This window comes from Oncorhynchus tshawytscha, linkage group LG03 (assembly GCF_018296145.1).
Source record: "Oncorhynchus tshawytscha isolate Ot180627B linkage group LG03, Otsh_v2.0, whole genome shotgun sequence".
Taxonomy (NCBI): domain Eukaryota; kingdom Metazoa; phylum Chordata; class Actinopteri; order Salmoniformes; family Salmonidae; genus Oncorhynchus; species Oncorhynchus tshawytscha.
In genome coordinates, this window is record NC_056431.1 from 40,794,473 (window position 1) to 40,813,855 (window position 19,383).

General features: G+C 44.9%; 1 protein-coding gene across 2 annotated transcripts in view; it reads right to left on the minus strand.

Moving 5' to 3' along the window:
- LOC112234140 (kalirin-like) overlaps positions 1 to 19,383 on the minus strand; it is a 263,265-nt gene that overhangs the window by 100,355 nt on the left and 143,527 nt on the right. For both annotated transcript variants that reach the window (XM_024402137.2, XM_024402136.2), the window contains exons 10-11: positions 10,677 to 10,799; positions 4,509 to 4,700 (exon numbers count right to left, since the gene is read on the minus strand). In XM_024402137.2, coding sequence (XP_024257905.1) covers positions 4,509 to 4,700; positions 10,677 to 10,799 — 315 coding nt within the window. The remainder of the gene's footprint in view (positions 1 to 4,508; positions 4,701 to 10,676; positions 10,800 to 19,383) is intronic.

Consider the following 19,383-nt stretch of genomic DNA (forward strand, 5'->3'; position numbering starts at 1 on the left):
TGCCATTTGGGACACGGAGCGAGAGTGCCAACATCAAGCAGCCTAAAAGAACACATGAATGAGCCGTTTGGACCCCTATGGGCTCTGGTCAAAAGTAGTCAAAAGTAGGGTGCCGTTTGGGAAAGCCTTGTCCCAGCCATCTCTCGTAATATTGCCTTTAGTAGAGCCTTTCCAACAGTTCCTCTGTGTGATTGATAAATCACGGCTCTGATTGCTTTCCTCGTCTGTTTGACGGCACAGTCTGACCGAGCACTCACGGGAGAGTCCCAAATGGCACCCTATCCCTGTAAAGTGCACTTCGTTTGACCAGAGCCCATGGTATGGAAAGTGGTCAAAAGTAGTCCCCTATAAAGGGAAATAGGGCACCACTTGGGATGCGGACCATGTCTCCATGTAGACCCCTGTCCAGAATGCAAATTAGTATCTTTCAGCTCACACAGCACAGCAGCCTAAAACCTTATTTCTTTTAGCTAATTGCTGCTTTCTGTTAGTCTGGTAGAAAGTATATTAAATGTCAATCGATATAGAGATAAAACCATAAGCGCAAGCAGAAGGCGGAGGCAGCCGAGGAGAAAGCAGATGAGGGAAATGAAAAAGATGCATACATTACGGTGGAGTGATTACCCCTCCGTAAATCAAACATTTGCTCGGCGGAGCGCATCGTTTTCTTTTACGTGAGCGGAGGAAAACACAAACAACAAAACTTCCCCCTGGCAGTGAACACCACATCAAGCGAGTAACACTAAGTTGAAAGTTGTCAGTAATTGTCCGTTGAGCCGGTGTTGACAGGGATTTGGTGGCATTAGTGATGCATCTGATGCAGTGAGCGTGCCCTCAGTAAACTGGCTATTTCGTGTCATTAGGCTTTTAAAAAGCAATGCCATCTCCGTAGACCACTACTACAGACACCGCCCTATGAAGCGAGCGTCCCAAATGACACCCTATTCGCTATGCAGTGCACTACTTTTGACCAGGGCACATAGTCACCCATTGGGGTCAGGTCAAAGGTAGTGCACTTCATAGGAAAAAGGGTGATGGGATGCTATTGGGATGCTCTTGGTCTCTAAATCAATAAGGGATGTGGCCTTGGCTTTAAGGATAACAATCAGACCCTAGGAGTCTTATCTCAGGCCAATCTAAGCACAGGTTAGTGTGCGTCTTCAGGCCAAGCTCTCAGAGCCCCTGAAAAGCCCAAAATGTAAACTATTAAAGAAAGACTTGAGTTTCGGTTCTATCAGAGTCCAACAACATTTCCTGGTCTGGTCTACATCTCAAATGGCACCCTATTCCCTACATAGTGCACTCTTAGAACAATTGGTGCTATCTAGGACCTAAAGGGGTTCTTCGGCTGTCCCCACAGGAGAAGCCTTTGAAGAACCCTTTTTTGGTTCAAGGTTGAATCTATTTGTGTTCCACGTAGAACCCTTTTCCGCAGAGGGCTCTACCTGGAACCAAAAAAAGGTTATCCTATGGGGACAGTCGAAGAAACTTTTTGGAACCCTTTTTGTACGAGTGTGGTGCCTTATATAGGGGATAGGGTGCCACGTAAGACGCAGCCCGTCATCCATAAGCAATCTACCATAATGCATCATGTCGACAGGAGCAAGCCAGTCAGGAGGTAAGCTGCTCCTCTGCTCCAAACACAGTGAATAACATAAATCGGCTTTGGAAAAGACTGCAGAGTGGGCTGTTGGAAAGGGTACAAGGTGGAGACTTAAAAACGGTAGCAAACAGTTTAATATCAGCCGTATATACTGTATACGCCCCATACAATGTGCGATTTTCAAATCATTGCCATTTTCCTTTTCTCAGGTCTGATATTCCGCTAAGATACTTCCCACAATCACTCTGCCTAGTCACTCTCTGCTCTGCGTGGAGTGGCTGCGACTCCGAAAACCCATACTCCCACTGCTTCTCATAGATCACTGGGACTGGCTCACGAATGATGTGTGTGTGTGTGTCTGTGTATGTGTGCGTGTAGGTGTGTGTGTGTGTGTGTGTGTCTGTGTGTGTGTGTGTATGTGTGCGTGTAGGTGTGTGTGTAGCTGATGAATGATGGCTCCATTAGGAGAGCTGAACCAAACAAATGCCCTCCATGCTGCTCCAGAGGTTCCACAGGTGAATCGTGGTACCCCGCAGCGCAGGATAATGACTCTGGCTCGTAGGTTGGTCAGGAAAATCAGAAGACCTCAACAAGCAGTGGTCACCCAGCCCAGCGTACACAGGCCTTTTATGTCTTCCTCCTCTCCCAGTGCTCAAAGATGTGCCACATTAAGGGGATAGACAATGGTACCGTATTACTTTACAGAGCACTAATTCTGACCAGGGCCCATAGGGTTTATAGTGCACTAATTCTGACCAGGGCCCATAGGGTTTATAGTGCACTAATTCTGACCAGGGCCCATAGGGTTTATAGTGCACTAATTCTGACCAGGGCCCATAGGGTTTATAGTGCACTAATTCTGACCAGGGCCCATAGGGTTTATAGTGCACTACTTTTGACCAGGGCCCATAGGGTTTATAGTGCACTAATTCTGACCAGGGCCCATAGGGTTTATAGTGCACTACTTTTGACCAGGGCCCATAGGGTTTATAGTGCACTACTTTTGACCAGGGCCCATAGGGTTTATAGTGCACTACTTTTGACCAGGGCCCAATAGGGTTTATAGTGCACTACTTTTGACCAGGGCCCATAGGGTTTATAGTGCACTACTTTTGACCAGGGCCAATAGGGTTTATAGTGCACTACTTTTGACCAGGGCCCATAGGGTTTATAGTGCACTACTTTTGACCAGGGCCCATAGGGTTTATAGTGCACTACTTTTGACCAGGGCCAATAGGGTTTATAGTGCACTACTTTTGACCAGGGCCCATAGGGTTTATAGTGCACTACTTTTGACCAGGGCCAATAGGGTTTATAGTGCACTACTTTTGACCAAGTCCCATAGGGTTTATAGTGCACTACTTTTGACCAGGGCCAGTAGGGCTTATAGTGCACTACTTTTGACCAGGGCCAGTAGGGTTCGGGTCGAAAGTAGTACACTACACGCTGAAGAGCTGCTAGGGGAAGAGGGGAGAACAGCAAGCTGTCTAGGGTCATCTAACACAGGGAGGGAGGGAGGAGGGAGGGAGGGAGGGAGGGAGGGAGGGAGGGAGGGAGGGAGGGAGGGAGGGAGGGAGGGAGGGAGGGAGGGAGGGAGGGAGGGAGGGAGGGAGGGAGGGAGGGAGGGAGGGAGGGTGAGAGAGAGAGCGAAAGAGAGCGAAAGAGAGAGAGAGAGAGAGATTTAGACCTAACCAAATCGTGAGAAAACAAATAGATGATTACTTGACACATTGGTAAGAATTCACAAAAAAACTGAGCAAACTAGAATGCTATTTGGCCCTACACAGAGAGTACACAGTTGCAGAATACCTGACCACTGTGACTGACCCAAATTTAAGGAAAGCTTTGACTATGTACAGACTCAGTGGGCATAGCCTTGTTATTGAGAAAGGCCGCCGCAGGCAGACCTGGCTCTCAAGAGAAGACAGGCTATGTGCACACTGCCCACAAAAGGCGGTGGAAACTGAGCTGCACTTCCTAACCTCCTGTCAAATGTACGACCATATTAGAGACATATATTTCCCTCAGATTATACAGACCCACAAAGAACTCGAAAACAGACTAGATTTAGATAAACTACCATATCTACTGGGTGAAATACCACAGTGTGCCATCACAGCAGCAAGATGTGTGACCTGTTGCCGCAAGAAAAGGGCAACCAGTGAAGAACAAACACCATTGTAAATACAACCCATACTTGTGTTTATTTATGTTCCCTTTTGTACTTTAACCATTTGCACAGAGTTACAACACTTTATATAGACATAATATGACATTTGTAATGTCTTCATTCTTTTGGAACTTCTGTGAGTGAAATGTTTACTGTTCATTTCTGTTGTTACTTTCAGTTTTGTATATTATCTACTTCACTTGCTTTGGTAATGTTAATATATGTTTCCCATGCCAATAAAGCCTCTTTAATTGAATCGAGAGAGAGATAGAGCTGTGAACTTGTGAACATCACAAAATCGGGTTAACAGTCAAAAATAACAGTTGGACACTGATTTGAAAGAGTTTAAGATTAGATGGTGGTAGGTCTGTGAAGTAGCCCTCACACAGACAGAATGTCCATCCCTATTAGCAACCTTTTGACCAGGGATGTGGGCTATTGTAGCGCACTATATAGGGAATAGGGTGCCCAGGCTGGTCACTCACATATGGCATGGATCAGGCTGCACTAACTAGAGAGAAGACTCCCTGCATACCTTAGTAATCTGGGTGCGATCCTCTGTGAACGGCTGTTATGAATGCCCTGTCTGTCGGCAGCGATCAGCGACACTCGCAGACGGGCATCTTGAGGCTGCATAAGCCAAGCCAACCCCCGAGTCTCAACCCTGTGCCAAGTTACTGCTCTCCAGGACAGGGAGCGTGAACCATCATGCAGGTCAGGGTTCAAAGGTCTTACCTCCTTGGTGTGGGTGTGGAAGGAGACCGACATGTCCAGCAGCAGTTTCCTCTGCTCCACCCGCCGGACAAAGTCTTGGATCCTGACCTCCAGGTGTCGCGCTGCTTTGTAGATCTCCTCCGGGTCACATTCCCCAGTCTGGGCCAGCTGCTCGGCCGCCTCCAGGAGCTTGTCTGCGTTGGTGTAGGTGTTCTGGTACACAGAGGAGACAAAAGGGCAGCTCAATTAGATGACCGCAAACACAAGTGGGTAGAGAACTGGGTCTGCAAGGTGCACTCTACAGGATCTTACCGGCTGCAACTCTGGGGTCTCCAAGTTCATTGACAAATGTGTCTGTCTGCACTCTGTCTCTGCATGCTTTGCCTGACTACTGCACTCCTGTCTCCCTCTCCTCCACCGCCACAGACAGGCAAGTCCTCTCTCTCTGATGGGCGCCTCCACTACTAAATTGCCCCAAAACTCTGCAGAGTGGCAGGGTAAATCCTTGGCTATCCAGATGTGGTAATCCCACAGCTTGGCAAGTGTTGTCTCTGGATCAACACGACAGTGGGGACTAAGTCCGTAGAGCATCAGCCATCAGGGCAGGACAGATTAATGCCTGGCTAGCATGTAGCGTGTAACAAGTAGCAGCGTGGTGATCTGACTAGGATGGGATGACCCAAAGGCTCGGGAACTGGTCACCTCCTGTAAGGCTGTGGCACATTCACTGGGTGCATATGGCTCTGGTAAAAGGTAGTGCACTAGAAAGGCAGTAGGGTGCCATTTGGGATGCATTCTGGGCCTTTTAGGAATAAAGATGCCATATGGGGACCCTTACCTAGTGACACTCACCCTGGAGAAGATTTAACACTGTGGGCATCATCATAATCACAGTCATGTAATTCAAATCCTATCTCTCCCTACCTACTGTGTCTGTCTGGCACTGAAGTCCAAACAAGGCTCATTTTCGATTATCCAAAGTGTGGTGCCCCAGTGATGTGGGCGGGGAAAGCCACTGTTTGGAGTGTCAGCCACGCCCCACAACCAGCATTGTATGCTGCAGCAAGCTAGGCTGCAGGGCTCGGCCCACACCTGAGGCCACTCTGCCTCATTAGGCTGCAACACAGTCTGGAGAATTTCAAGGGCCTGCTTTAGTTCAGCACGGGGGAGCTCCTGGCTGGACGCTGGAGGCTGAGCTCTAAAGACATTTGTTTGAAGCCCTGGAGTGAACAGACTACAAGAGAAGCTGGTAGCAGCCCAGCAAGTTTTCTTTAAAGTTAAGGCTAACTCTAGGTTCAGATAAAACCTCTACAAGATTGGTGTGCCGACCTCGGGAGGGTTGAGCTAACGTAGGCTAATGTGATTAGCATGAGGATGTAAGTAACAAGAACATTTCCCAGGACGTAGACATATCTGATATTGGCACAAATCTTAAATTCTTGTTAATCTAACTGCACTGTCCAATTTACAGTAGCTATTACAGTGAAATAATACCATGCTATTGTCTGAGGAGAGTGCACAAAGTTATTAAGTTATTAATAAACCAATTAGGTACATTTGGGCAGTCTTGATACAACATTTTGAACAGTAATGCAATGGTTCATTGGATCAGTCTAAAACTTTGCACATACACTGCTACCATCTAGTGGCCAAAATCCAAATTGCGCGTGGGATGGAATAACACATTATGGCCTTTCTCTTGCATTTGAAAGATGATGGTACAAAAAACAAAAACAAAAAACGGGTTGTTTTTTTCTTTGTATTATCTTTTACCAGATCTAATGTGTTATATTCTCCTACATTCATTTCACATTTTCAAATGGTATCAAGAATATGCATATCCTTACTTCAGGTCCTGAGCTACAGGCAGTTAGATTTGGGTATGTCATTTTGTGGCGGAAATTGAAAAAAAGGGTCTGATCCTGAAGAGGTTTTAAGGAGATTGGGAGAGTGTTTTGTTTTCCATTCATGTTTGAGAACCACCTTTGTGAACCTTTTATTTTGACTAAATATGCCAGCCTAGCCTGGTTTAGGCTGTGCCCCAGAAGCGTTTCTGTCATTGTTCCTCCTTGATGCCTTCCTACCAGCCACCTACCAGTCACACCTACCAGTCACACCTATCAGTCACACCTAACAGTCACAACAACCAGTCACACCTATCAGTCACACCTATCAGTCACACCTAACAGTCACAACAACCAGTCACACCTATCAGTCACACCTATCAGTCACACCTACCAGTCACACCTACCAGTCACAGCAACCAGTCTCACCTACCAGTCACACCTACCAGTCACACCTATCAGTCACACCTACCAGTCACACCTACCAGTCACACCTACCAGTCACACCTACCAGTCACAACTACCAGTCACAACTACCAGTCACAGCAACCAGTCACACCTACCAGTCACACCTACCAGTCACACTAACCAGTCACACCTATCAGTCACACCAACCAGTCACACCTACCAGTCACACCTACCAGTCACACCAACCAGTCACACCTATCAGTCACACCAACCAGTCACACCTACCAGTCACACCTACCAGTCACAACTACCAGTCACAGCAACCAGTCACACCAACCAGTCACACCTACCAGTCACACCAACCAGTCACACCTATCAGTCACACCAACCAGTCATATTTTTTTTTACACCCTTCAACATATCTTAATCCATCATTTTTTTCCCCCAAAATAAACCGGACAAGGTTTAATAGCGGCTGCTGACATGTAACATTTGAACTCCATGCTTTGATCGACCGTAAAGCGAAGATTCAAAATGGGTTTCTCTGTGTGACTTAATGCATGCTGTGGAGGTGGATTTATTTGCCTGTACTGTCAGGTTGATGTGAGTATTGTCGATCAGAATATCCCTCCCTCGCTCCTAGGATGCCTATAACAGGTGTACACCCACGGATCCCTTCTCTGTGTCACATTGGCAGTAGCTCTGGCCCAAATCTCATTTATTCATAGTGAATAGAGAGGACCAGCTTACTATAAAGGGGGTACAATGGAGGGTCAATTCAAAGGACATGGATACAGTAAGCAGGATTACAGTTAGAGGGCTCTTGTGTACTTATCTACTGATGTGGAGTAAGTGCTGTATTAAAAACCCACACATCTACATTTTCAATAGTACACGCAAAATCCAGAACAGCAGAACGCATTAGATCACAGTTAAAAATCCTTCTCCATGTCAATTCCCTATCACTCGACCACACCTGGCGCACCATTCCTAGGGCACTATGTAGGGGGATTGGGTGGCATTTGGGACATGACCCAGGCCCAGGCCAGGCAGCACATAGCTTTCATCAGTTCAGGAAAACTCCTCCCTTGTCCTTTCGTATTATCTTATCCCTCCGAAGCGGTGCAGTCAATAACACCATTCAGGCTTTCCCTTCGCAGGGTAGCCTAGTGGTTAGAGCGTTGGACTAGTAACTGTGAAGGTTGCAAGTTCAAACCCCCGAGCTGACAAGGTACAAATCTGTCATTCTGCCCCTGAACAGGCAGTTAACCCACTGTTCTTAGGCCATCATTGAAAATAAGAATTTGTTCTTTACTGACTTGCCTAGTTAAATAAAGGTAAAAAATGGCTGGGCTGAGCTGGAGTCGTCTCTCTTCTTCCCTAGTCTTTTTTTAACACTGCCAGATTCCCTCTGTATCGCTTTTATTCAATCTGTTCCACGCGCAGCACTTTTATGGGCTTGTTAACCAGATGCCAGAAACAAAAGCTTTGTGCCCCTCGCTCTCTCTTCCCATTAAGAAGTGCTCAGCCTAAACAAAATCCCCCACTGCATGTTTTGTAGGCAGAATACATCTGAGGCCAGTCATTAGAGAGCTGCACCATTTGTGCCATCCGGGCTATTTGGGGGGTTCCATCTACCATGGCAGATTGAATCTGAGCACAACCTCTCTGAATAATTAACTGATGTCATTTCAATGTGGTGTCATTAGGACTTTTCAACATCCTTCTCTTTTGATGTATTATTCGCTCTAAACTGCTGAATGAGTTATTATGATGAAGATCAATTAAAGGCTTTGGGTTCGTGCGTGCATCTGCGTATGTTTGCGTGTGAACTTATGTGGGCGTATGTGTCTAGCCATGTCTGAACCCCCCACCAAAAAAAAAATGTTGGTTTGACTTTGGTTTCAATCTCCTTTGATGAGGTGTCTTGGGGAGATGATGGTGCCATATGTACATGTCTTAATGAGCTCAAATTTCAAATATTCCAATATGAAGTGCTTTATTTGATTCATTAAGCCATTTGATCCATCCTTCAGGAGTAGGGGGGAATTAAAGATCCTCATCTCGTACACTTTTCCCCAGAGAGATGTACGTGGTTAGAAAATAGGGTAAATAATGTTCAGGCCTCTCAGACTGTCCTAATCTGCACCCTATTCCCTGGTGCACTACTTTTGACCAAAGCCCTATGGGACCTGATGAAAAGTAGCGCACTATATAGGGAACAGCGTGCCATTTGGGACACACCGGCAGACCTCTGCTTGCCCTGAAGACAGACACGTTGTCCATCATCAGGAGGGGCGAAAACGTTGTCGTAAATCCAGGATTGCACATCCATTGAGCGTCAAAAGCCATCCCCCTTAACGCTGGTGTTATCACTAGTCACGGCTCATGCTGCTACCATTACACTCAGGAGGTTAGCAAAGCGGAAGAAATGGGACCGGAAATGATTTTATTTACTGGACATCTTATGTTGCCGGGTACATTTCTTATGTTGCCGGGTACATTTCTTATGTTGCCAGGTACATTTCTTATGTTGCCGGGTACATTTCTTATGTTGCCGGGTACATTTCTTATGTTGCCGGGTAGCTGGATGATATCAGATACTCCCTGCGTCCCAAATGGCACCCTATTCCCAACATAGTGCGCTACTTTTGGACCAGAGCCCTATGGTCCCTAGTCAAAAGTACTGCACTAGGGAATAGGTTGCCAGGTGTGACACAGGCGCTATCGTGTACTACTTGTGACCTATAGTCATACAGCCTATTAAAGCAGGACATCTTACTTTGTGCAGTTTGTCTGTGTGATGAAATGAGAAAAGTGTATTTCCACAGTGGACTGGTTCCAGCTTGTTCTTGCTTGGTCTAAGTCTTCTGGCCTCTTTTCTCTTATGGACTGCAGCTACAATGGGCTGCAAAAACCAAGCCTGCATGCCAAGCCCATAAAAAAACACACTAAAGCTAAAAAGACTAGGTTCTCTTAAACGCCTGAATGTATTTCTCATTGCACACTCATTTTCTGTCACTTGTCAATCACAGCTAACCACGGAAAACCGTAACATTCCGATATTTGGAGTTCAAAGCTAGTCCCTAATTGAAACAATTGAAAAAAGTGTGTCTCTAAAAGCTAAGGGACGGGGCTGGAAAAATGAAAACACTCTCAAATTCATAGACAGATATATGGATGCAAAGAATGGCCATCCGTGATATCAAATGTACAGTTTTAACCCTGTTTTAAGGCTATACTGTGATCGTTTACATTTAGGATTGTTTACAAACATTGGTGTAAAACAAAAGTATATTTTGGGTTCTGATTGGACACGGCAGTTGAACTAGCTTTAATTGACATCCTCACTGAATAATAGCCGAACTTGCGTCAAAAAAATACAAATCTGCCATCTGTGAATTGCATTTGAACACTAGGACAGTAGTAATAGGAAGCTTTAAAAGGACAATAGAACCATAAGTCATTTGGTTGTAACAATGTGTCAGTGTTCAGTTTATTGACCATGTCTTCTCTTGGAACAGTGTTCAGTGGTCTGCTCTTTCACTGACACCTCAGCACTTTGACATAAGGCAGAATAGCATAACAGCCTACAGTTCAAATCCAGTACAATGCTGCGGTTCAAATGTAGTATAATATTGCAGAAAATGCAGCCTTTGTCGACATTGTAGCATAGATGAGGCAATTCAACCTCAAAATGCCATCCACAATGCCTGAGGAAGTTGCCCCTGAACTCTGATCTGGGGTCAGTTGAACATTTTGCCCACTAATGGTTAAGGTTAGGTTTGGGGGTGGGGGTGGGGAAGCTGATCCTTGATCAGATACTCCACCTCAGCAATGTAAGGAGGAGATTCACATGATTCAGGGCATGACCAATGACACACTATTAGCAAGGCCGCAAACATTTTCTCATTGGCACAAATAGTTGAACTCTCACCTGTGCCACCTCCTCAAAATCGTCGTGGCGTTTCTGCAGTGCCCTGGCGCGGTGGAGGGACTTGCCCACGCCCGTGTGTTTGCTAAGGAAGGCCTCTCCATGGTTCTCGATCCAGTCCATCACCTGCACAAGTAACACAGAGAAAGACACTCATGTTAACCAGTGTTCTGTTCAATGCATGTTACTGCACTCCCCCCTGCCTCCTAAGTAGACAGACAAATGCACGTTCACCAGTTTTCAGCCCAGGTTACCCCCCTCCCCCGATTACAAAGGAGTCAGACACATGTGTGGGCTTCAGGGCCAGGAATCTGTCACCACTGTCACTTTGTCACCCTATATCAGGCCAGCAGTCCATCTTCAAGGAGAAAGAAGAGGAGGTTTTGTGAATTCCGATTTTATCCAAACCTTGGAGGAAAGACGAGGTCGTGAGCCTCGGGAAATATTGTCTAGCTTCCTTCTCTCCTTTTGCTAGGCTTTTACTTACTTAGACTGGGAATACATGATTTCATCTCGACAGCATTCAAAGAGAAAGTAGCCAAATGTGCAGTGCGAAAGGTAGCCAAAAAGTGCAGTGAACTTTGCATAACTCCACTCTAGAGTCCCATTGCGTGACTGTACATTGTTGGCGGAATAGCCAGTACGGCAGAATTTACCATACTAAATGTTAATGAATAGATGAGAGGTCATAAGATGAGATCATCTGTGTGGCTTTGTAAACAGCGTCTGGCTGAAACAGAGCCGAGCGGCACCCTGTGGCAGTGACTTTCACCATTCCCTGGCAAACATCAGCTCAAAACACTATTTTAAATATTTTCAAATACTTTCTCTGTGCTTGCCTGGCGAGATGGAACCAACAGAATACTGTAAACCCCGCCAATCTGGCACTCTAGGCAGGCTCGTATTCAAATAGTATTTGAACCCTGGTCAGTCTTTTGTTCTCTTCCTAATAACTCTCTCTACGGTCACTTCAAGGAATGGAAAACCAAAGCTTGCCTGTCCTGCCTCACTTCAATTGTCTTGTTGTCCTCAAGTGTAGCCTCCCTGTCCTGATCGTGTTTGCTTGCCTGCGCGTGTGTGTGTATAGTAGGGAGGGGTCATCTGCTTGCATGTTGGTGTGTGTATGTGTGTGTGTGTGTGTGTGTGTGTGTGTATAGTAGGAGATGGGAAGGGTCATTGGCTTGCGTGTGTGTGTGTACAGGAATGTTTAATAAACATGTCAGTGGGTGAGCAGACAACTCTTGTTTCGCCCTGGCTGATTAGAGTTGCGGCATCCACAGGAACAAGCAGGAATCTAAAACTACCTGGCTGGCTCGCTCGCACAAACACGGGAAGGGCTGAGAATAGAAGAGATATTTGCTGGGGATGATATTAGCCGTCTGAGGATGCCATGCCTTGGACGGGAGTGCCACTTCTGGATCCTATGGCTGCATCCCAAATGACACCCTATTCCCTAGATATAGTGCACTACTTTTGACGAGGGCCCACAGGGCTCTAGTCAAAAGTAGTGCACTATGTAGGAAATAGGGTGCCATTTTGGATGCAGGCTATCAGTCTAGTGATGTCTCAGCAGTTACTCGACACCACAATGTTATTCCAGCCATGATGTTGAGGAAGTGGGCTGGAAATATTGGATTCAGTATAACGTGGGTTCAGCTCCAAAATGAGGGCTCTGGTAAAAGTAGGGCGCTACAGTATATTATGGAACAGTGTGTCATTTAGCACACAGCCTGTGTTTGTGATGCTGCAGGAACCTCCAGATTACTGACAACTCAGAGATGTTTCCTGGAAAAGTACAGTACATGAAACGCCAGAATACAGGCGCATTAAAACAAAACATGGCCTGGACAAAACCATCAAAGAAAACAGAGGAAGCATGAAAAACAGCAAGCAAAACTGGAGGCCCATGGGAAAGAGGAGCACTTTGTGTGAACATTGTGGTGCTTAATGTAATCTCGGTCTAAATCTGTTAAATATTACGGGCATTTACATTACATATGATCCAAGCCCCTAAGGAGGCATTTGAAAAATGTACGCAGGAGGATGCCAAAAGTGCTTTTGTTTTAAGTGAAAGCTGTCCTGGTCACACTATTTGGATAGCCCGGCTAGTCCATCGGTAGATACACTACAGATGGTCATACTAACACTACAGATGGTCATACTATCAACAAACTATCTGCTAATAAGCAACTGCTTGCTAAGGTTAAGGTCAGGTTTAGAATAAGGGGTTAGGGTTAAGGCACACCGGGCACCAGGGTAACGTGACTAAAAGGGCAGTTGAAATAGGCAAGGGGGGCAAATATTTTGGTGTGGGGTTTTGCATTGGAATTATATTGAATTCTGCTTATATCACACTATACCACAATGAACCTAGCGTTCGATTGCAGAGAATCTGAGACCATTGAGTGCTTTTGAAGTGACAGGTTGGTGCAAAATCTGTAGCTCATCTCCTTTGTGCGGTATCAGCGTAAAATATGAATCTTCTAGCAGTCATAAGGATGAAGACTCAGCAGGAGGCAAGGGGGTAGCGGTGCAAACGAGTGCTGGATTTATTTACACAGCGCTGGCGTTTGAAAGATGACGGTGATATTTACAAATCTATATATTTACAAAAGGTCTGACTTCAGAATGTCAGCATTCAAAAGAAAAAGCCTCTCATCAGGCAAAACCGGTCTTAATAACCAATAAAGCACAGGTGGGATCATTCAGGCTCAGATACAGCCTCCTCTTGAGTTACCCAAAAGTAAACTAACTAGAACATCCCCAAACAGGCACTTAAATTCATTTGACCACACTTCTTCTTGGCGCGCAGGCCAGGTATATCTATGCACGCTAAAGCGCGCAACATTAAACATAATGGAGAAACCGGACAAATACTCTCCAAACAACTACAATGAAGAAATGTACAGTAAACTGTTAAATGCAATTAAATAAACCGAAAGTTATGTAATGCAAGTGGTGTGCAGCTCTCCAAACAACGTTTCCACTTGGAGAATGGTAAATATAAACGCAACATGTCAAGTGTTGGTCCCATGTTTCATGAGCTGAAATAAAAGATCCCAGAAATGTTCCACATACACAAAAAGCTTATTGCTCTCAAATTGTGTGCACAAATTTGTTTACATCCATGTTATTGAGCATTTCTCCTTTGCCAAGATAATCCATCGACCTGACAGGTGTGGCATATCAAGAAGCTGATTAAATAGCATGATATTTACACAGGTGCACCTTGTGCTGGGGACAATAAAAGGCATTTTTGTCATACAACACAATGCCACAGTCTCAAGTCTTGAGGAAGCATGCAATTGGCGTGCAGGAATGACCACCGCTGATGAAACTGGTGGTTTGCACAAACCGTAGAATTTCTGCACAAACTGTCAGAAAACGTCTTAGGGAAGCTCATCTACTTGCTTCTCGTCCTCACCAGTGCCTTGACCTGATTTGCAGTTCAGCGTCGTAACCAACTTCAGTGGGCAAATGATCACCTTCGATGGCCACTGGCATGCTGGAAAAGTGTGTTCTTCACGGATGAATCCCGGTTTCAACTGTGCCGGGCAGATGGCACCGTGCCTCATGGTGGTGGTGGGGTTATGGTATGGACAGGCATGGACCACAAACACAATTGCATTTTATTGATGGCAATTTGATTGCGCAGAGATACCGTGGCGAGATCCTGAGGCCCTTGTCCTGCTATTCATCTGCCACCATCACCCCATGTTTCAGCATGATAACGCACGGCCCCATGTTGCAAGGATCTAAACACAATTCCTGTAGGTTGAAAATCTCCCAGTTCTTCCTTGGCCTGCATACTCACAAGACATGTCACCCATTGAGCATGTGTGGGATGCTCTGGATCGACGTGTACGGCAACGTGTTCCAGTTCCCGCCAATATCCAGCAACTTCACACAGCCATTGAAGAGGAGTGGGATAACATTCCACAGGCCACAATCGACAACCTGATCAACTCTATGCAAAGGAGAGGCAAATGGTGGTCACACCAGATACTGACTAGTTTTCTGATCCACGCCCCTACCTGCCCATACAGTAGAGCAGACACTCCTGCAGAGCACACCCCATAGGAACAGCAGATGAGCAGGATGGAGACAGCTCAGCCTCCAACACGGAGTCCTCACCAGTCCCAAACTGGTTCACTTGACTCCACCTTTATAAATCAAAATATTATTATTAAGTCGGACGTTTACATACACCTAGGTTGGGGTCATTAAAACTCTTTTTTCAACCACTCCACAAATTTCTTGTTAACAAACTATAGTTTTGGCAAGTCAGCCATCTACTTCGTGCACGACACAAGTAATTTTTCCAACAATTGTTGGATTATTTCACTTATAATTCACTGTATCACAAATCCAATAGGTCAGAAGTTTACATACACTAAATTGATTGTGCCTATAAACAGCTTGGAAAATTCCAGAAAATGATGTCATGGCTTTAGAAGCTTCTTATAGGCTAATTGACATAATTTGAGTCAATTGGAGGTGTACCTGTTGATGTATTTCAAGGCCTACCTTCAAACTCAGTGCCTCTTTGCTTGACATCATGGGAAAATCAAAAGAAATCTCAGAAAAAAACTCTGAAAAAAATTGTAGACCTCAACAAGTCTAGTTCATCCTTGGGAGCAATTTCCAAACACCTGAAGGTACCACGTTCATCTGTACAAACAATAGTACGCAAGTATAAACACCACGGGACCACGCAGTCGTCATACCGCTGAGGAAGGAGATGCGTTCTGTCTCCTAGAAATTAACATACTTTGTTGTAAAAAGTGCAAATCAATCCCAGAACAACAGCAAAGAACCTTGTGAAGATGCTGGAGGAAACAGGTAAAAAATTATCAATATCCACAGTAAAATTAGTCCTATATCGACATAACCTGAAAGGCCGCTCAGCAAGGAAGAAGAGAAATGTCCTCTGGTCTGATGAAACAAAAATAGACCTGTTTGGCCATAATGACCAACGTTATGTTGGGTGGAAAAAGGGGGAAGCTTGCAAGCCGAAGAACACCATCCCAACCGTGAAGCACGGGGGTGTCGGCATCATGTTGCGGGAGTGCTTTGCTGCAGGAGTGACTGGTGCACTTCGCAAAATAGATGGCATCATGAGGCTGGAAAATATTTTGAAGCAACATCTCAAGACATCAGTCAGGAAGTTAAAGCTTGGTTGCAAATTAGTCTTCCAAATGGACAATGACCCCAAGCATATTTCCAAAGTTGTGGCAAAATGGCTTAAGGACAACAAATTCAAGGTATTGGAGTGGCCATCACAAAGCCCTGACCTCAATCCTATAGAAAATGTGTGGGCAGAACTGAAAAAGTGTGTGCGAGCAAGGAGGCCTACCAACCTGACCCAGTTACACAAGCTCTGCCAGGAGGAATGGGCCAAAATTCACCCAACTTATTGTGGGAAGCTTGTGGAAGGCTACCCGAAACGTTTCAACCAAGTTAAACAATTTAAAGGCAATGCTACCAAATACTAATTGAGTATATGTAAACTTCTGACCCACTGGGAATGTGATGAAAGAAATACCAGCTGAAATAAATAATTCTCTCTGCTATTATTCTGACATTTCACATTCTTAAAATAAAGTGGTGATCCTAACTGACCTAAGACAGGGAATTTTGAATAGGATATAAAAAAAACTGAGTTTAAATGTATTTGGCTAAGGTGTATGTAAACTTCCGTCTTCAACCTTAGGAACATAAAACTAAAACTGAGGAGGCTACTCCCCTTTTAGCCCCATCGTGGAGCCGGGTACGGTTTAGGGCTAGGGTTAATTTTAGGTTTAGAGTTAGCGTTAGTAGATAGTTAGTTGAAATGTTACTAATAGTCTGTTTAATATATATATATATATATATATATATATATATATATATATATATTTATATATTTATATTTCACGTTTATTTAACCAGGTAGGCTAGTTGAGAACTAGATCTCATTTGCAACTGCGACCTGGCCAAGATAAAGCAAAGCAGTGTGACACAGACAACAACACAGAGTTACACATGGAGTAAACAATAAACAAGCCAATAACACAAACAAGTCAATGACACAGTAGAGAAAATAATGTCTATATACAGTGTGTGCAAAAGGCATGAGGAGGTAGGCAATAAATAGGCCATAGGAGCGAATAATTACAATTTAGCAGATTAACACTGGAGTGATAGATGAGCAGATGATGATGAGCAGATGATGGTGATACTGGTGTGCAAAAGAGCAGAAAAGTAAATAAAATAAAAACAGTATGGGGATGAGGTAGGTAGATTGGGTGGGCTATTTACAGATGGACTATGTACAGCTGCAGTGATAGGTTAGCTGCTCAGATAGTTGCTGTTTAAAGTTGGTGAGGGAAATAAAAGTCTCCAACTTCAGCCATCTTTACAAAGAATACGGTGATTGACACAGTCGAAAGCCTTGGCCAGGTTGATGAAGACGGCTGCACAGTACTGTCTTTTATCGATGGCGGTTGTGATATCGTTTAGTACCTTGACCATGGCTGAGGTGCACCCGTGACCAGCTCGGAAGCTGGATTGCACAGCGGAGAAGGTACGGTGGGATTCGAAATGGTCAGTGATCTGTTTATTAACTTGGCTTTTGAAGACTTTAGATAGGCAGGGCAGGATGGATATAGGTCTGTAACAGTTTGGGCTCCATTGTAAACTAAAACAATGATAACTAACCTAAACAACAGTATACAAGGCATATTGACACATGAGATAGACATACAGCGAGGCATAAAGTAATCATAGGTGTTGATTTGGAGAGCTAGCTAAGACAACAACAACAGCTAATCAGCTAAAACAACAACAGGAAAAAATGCGCAGAATGGGCAGAGGGTCGGTTAACTACACACAGAGCCTGAGTTCGCGGCTGGGGCCGGCAGATAAACAAAAAAAAAAATATATATATATATATATAAACAGAATGTAGTACCATGATTAATGGACAGTCCAGCGGGCATCGGCTATGTAGCCAAGTGATCATAGGGTCCAGAGGGCAGCAATATATGGAACAGGGAGGCCGCGGAATTGTCGTTACTACGCTAGCACGCGGGCGACGCGGCATTTAAAGTTAGTAGCCCAGGGCTAGTAGAAGCGTCTGCTCCGACGGAGGCCGGTTGAAGGCACAGCGGATGGAGTATTCGTCGGCAGACCTGTTGTGGTGGTGCGGCGGTGCGCCGTGTGTCGACTAAGGATCCAAGCCAGATGGATCCTCTTCGGGGCAGAGGGGTTAGCCACTATAGCCACTCGGTAGCAGCGGTGATCCGGTGCCAAGGTCCAGAGCTTACGGCAAGGATCCGGTGGAGTAGTGTGTTCTAGCCGTGTCTGGGTGGAGTCCGGGTGAACAACTGAGTAGGCCGGGAGGTGGGCCTCAGGGATAGCTTCGGTACTGGGTAACTCGGTGGGTGCTAGCTAGCTGTAAAGATCAGGAGTAATGGTCCAGGGATTACGGCAGGAATCCGGCGTTGTAGTGGTGAGACAGTCCGTTACTGGTAGGCTGGTGAGTATTATCCAGGCAAAAAAAATAAAATATTTTAAAAAAGGGCTGGTACCTGTGCAGAAGGTAAAGGCCGCTAGCAGTGGCTAACAATGACTAAATAGCTTGTAGCTAATTAGCTGGTTAGCTTCTGATGGCTGTGGTTCTTGCTATAAGGTCTAAAAATTACAAATAATAGCGGTTCCATATCACATTGGGTGAGGCAGGTTACCGGAAGGTATAATTGAACTAAAATGGAGAAGAGATTGAAAATAAAATTGAAATATATACAAAAAAAGACGAAAAAAGACAAAAGTACACGAGAGGACGAACAAAACACGCCTGGACTGCTACGCCATCTTGGAAAGCATGAAAAAAGGACTATCCAAATAAAATGTTACCACAGTCCTCGGTTTCTGGCTGTATGATGGCCATAGAAAATAAATAACGTAGTGTGTCCAAAATGCACCCTATTGCCTATATAGTGCACTACTTTTGACCAGATCATCTATGGGCCCTTGGACGCAGTAAAATACCATGTGAATAAATAGCACAGTGGGTTGGAGAATTGCTGACATTCACAAATCCACAAAAAAATATGCTTCATTACATGAAGCACAATTCTGCCGTTGCCTAAGGTAACAGTTTATTTGATTTTAGTGCTATCCCTTGCTGTCGTTATCCATTGCATTGTATGCTTTACCTTAAGATAAATGAGAGGAATGTCATTAGATTAACCCAAATGTGGAGGGAGGAGAGTATAGAGACAGCCCCAGGATTCTCCAACTCCTCTTAAATCTGGCTACGGATATATAGTAGATGACCTTGGATAGCGCTGAACTTCCTACACATATCCTCCAACACTGCTTCCTCCTGACAAGCCCCTTGCAGTTTGGAAGCCCTTGCATCCTGAATGGCAGCCTATTCCCTTTATAGTACACTACTTTTGACCTGTGCTTTACACCCAGCTAGCACATTTGGTTCCTTGGAAGTTGTGGAAAAGTAAATGTTTGGTTTCCCATTGGTTCTGGGAACGAAGCCATAAGTTTTCTGACGATTAAAACAGAAAGTTTTATAAACGTTCTGAGAACGGAAGTTAACATTTTGCCTATTCTGGGAACTGTAAGACTTCAGTGAGGTTCTGAGAACATTTTACTATGGTTCCCTGAAAGTTTTCCTGGAAGGTTTTATTAACGTTCTGAGAGTGGAAATTAT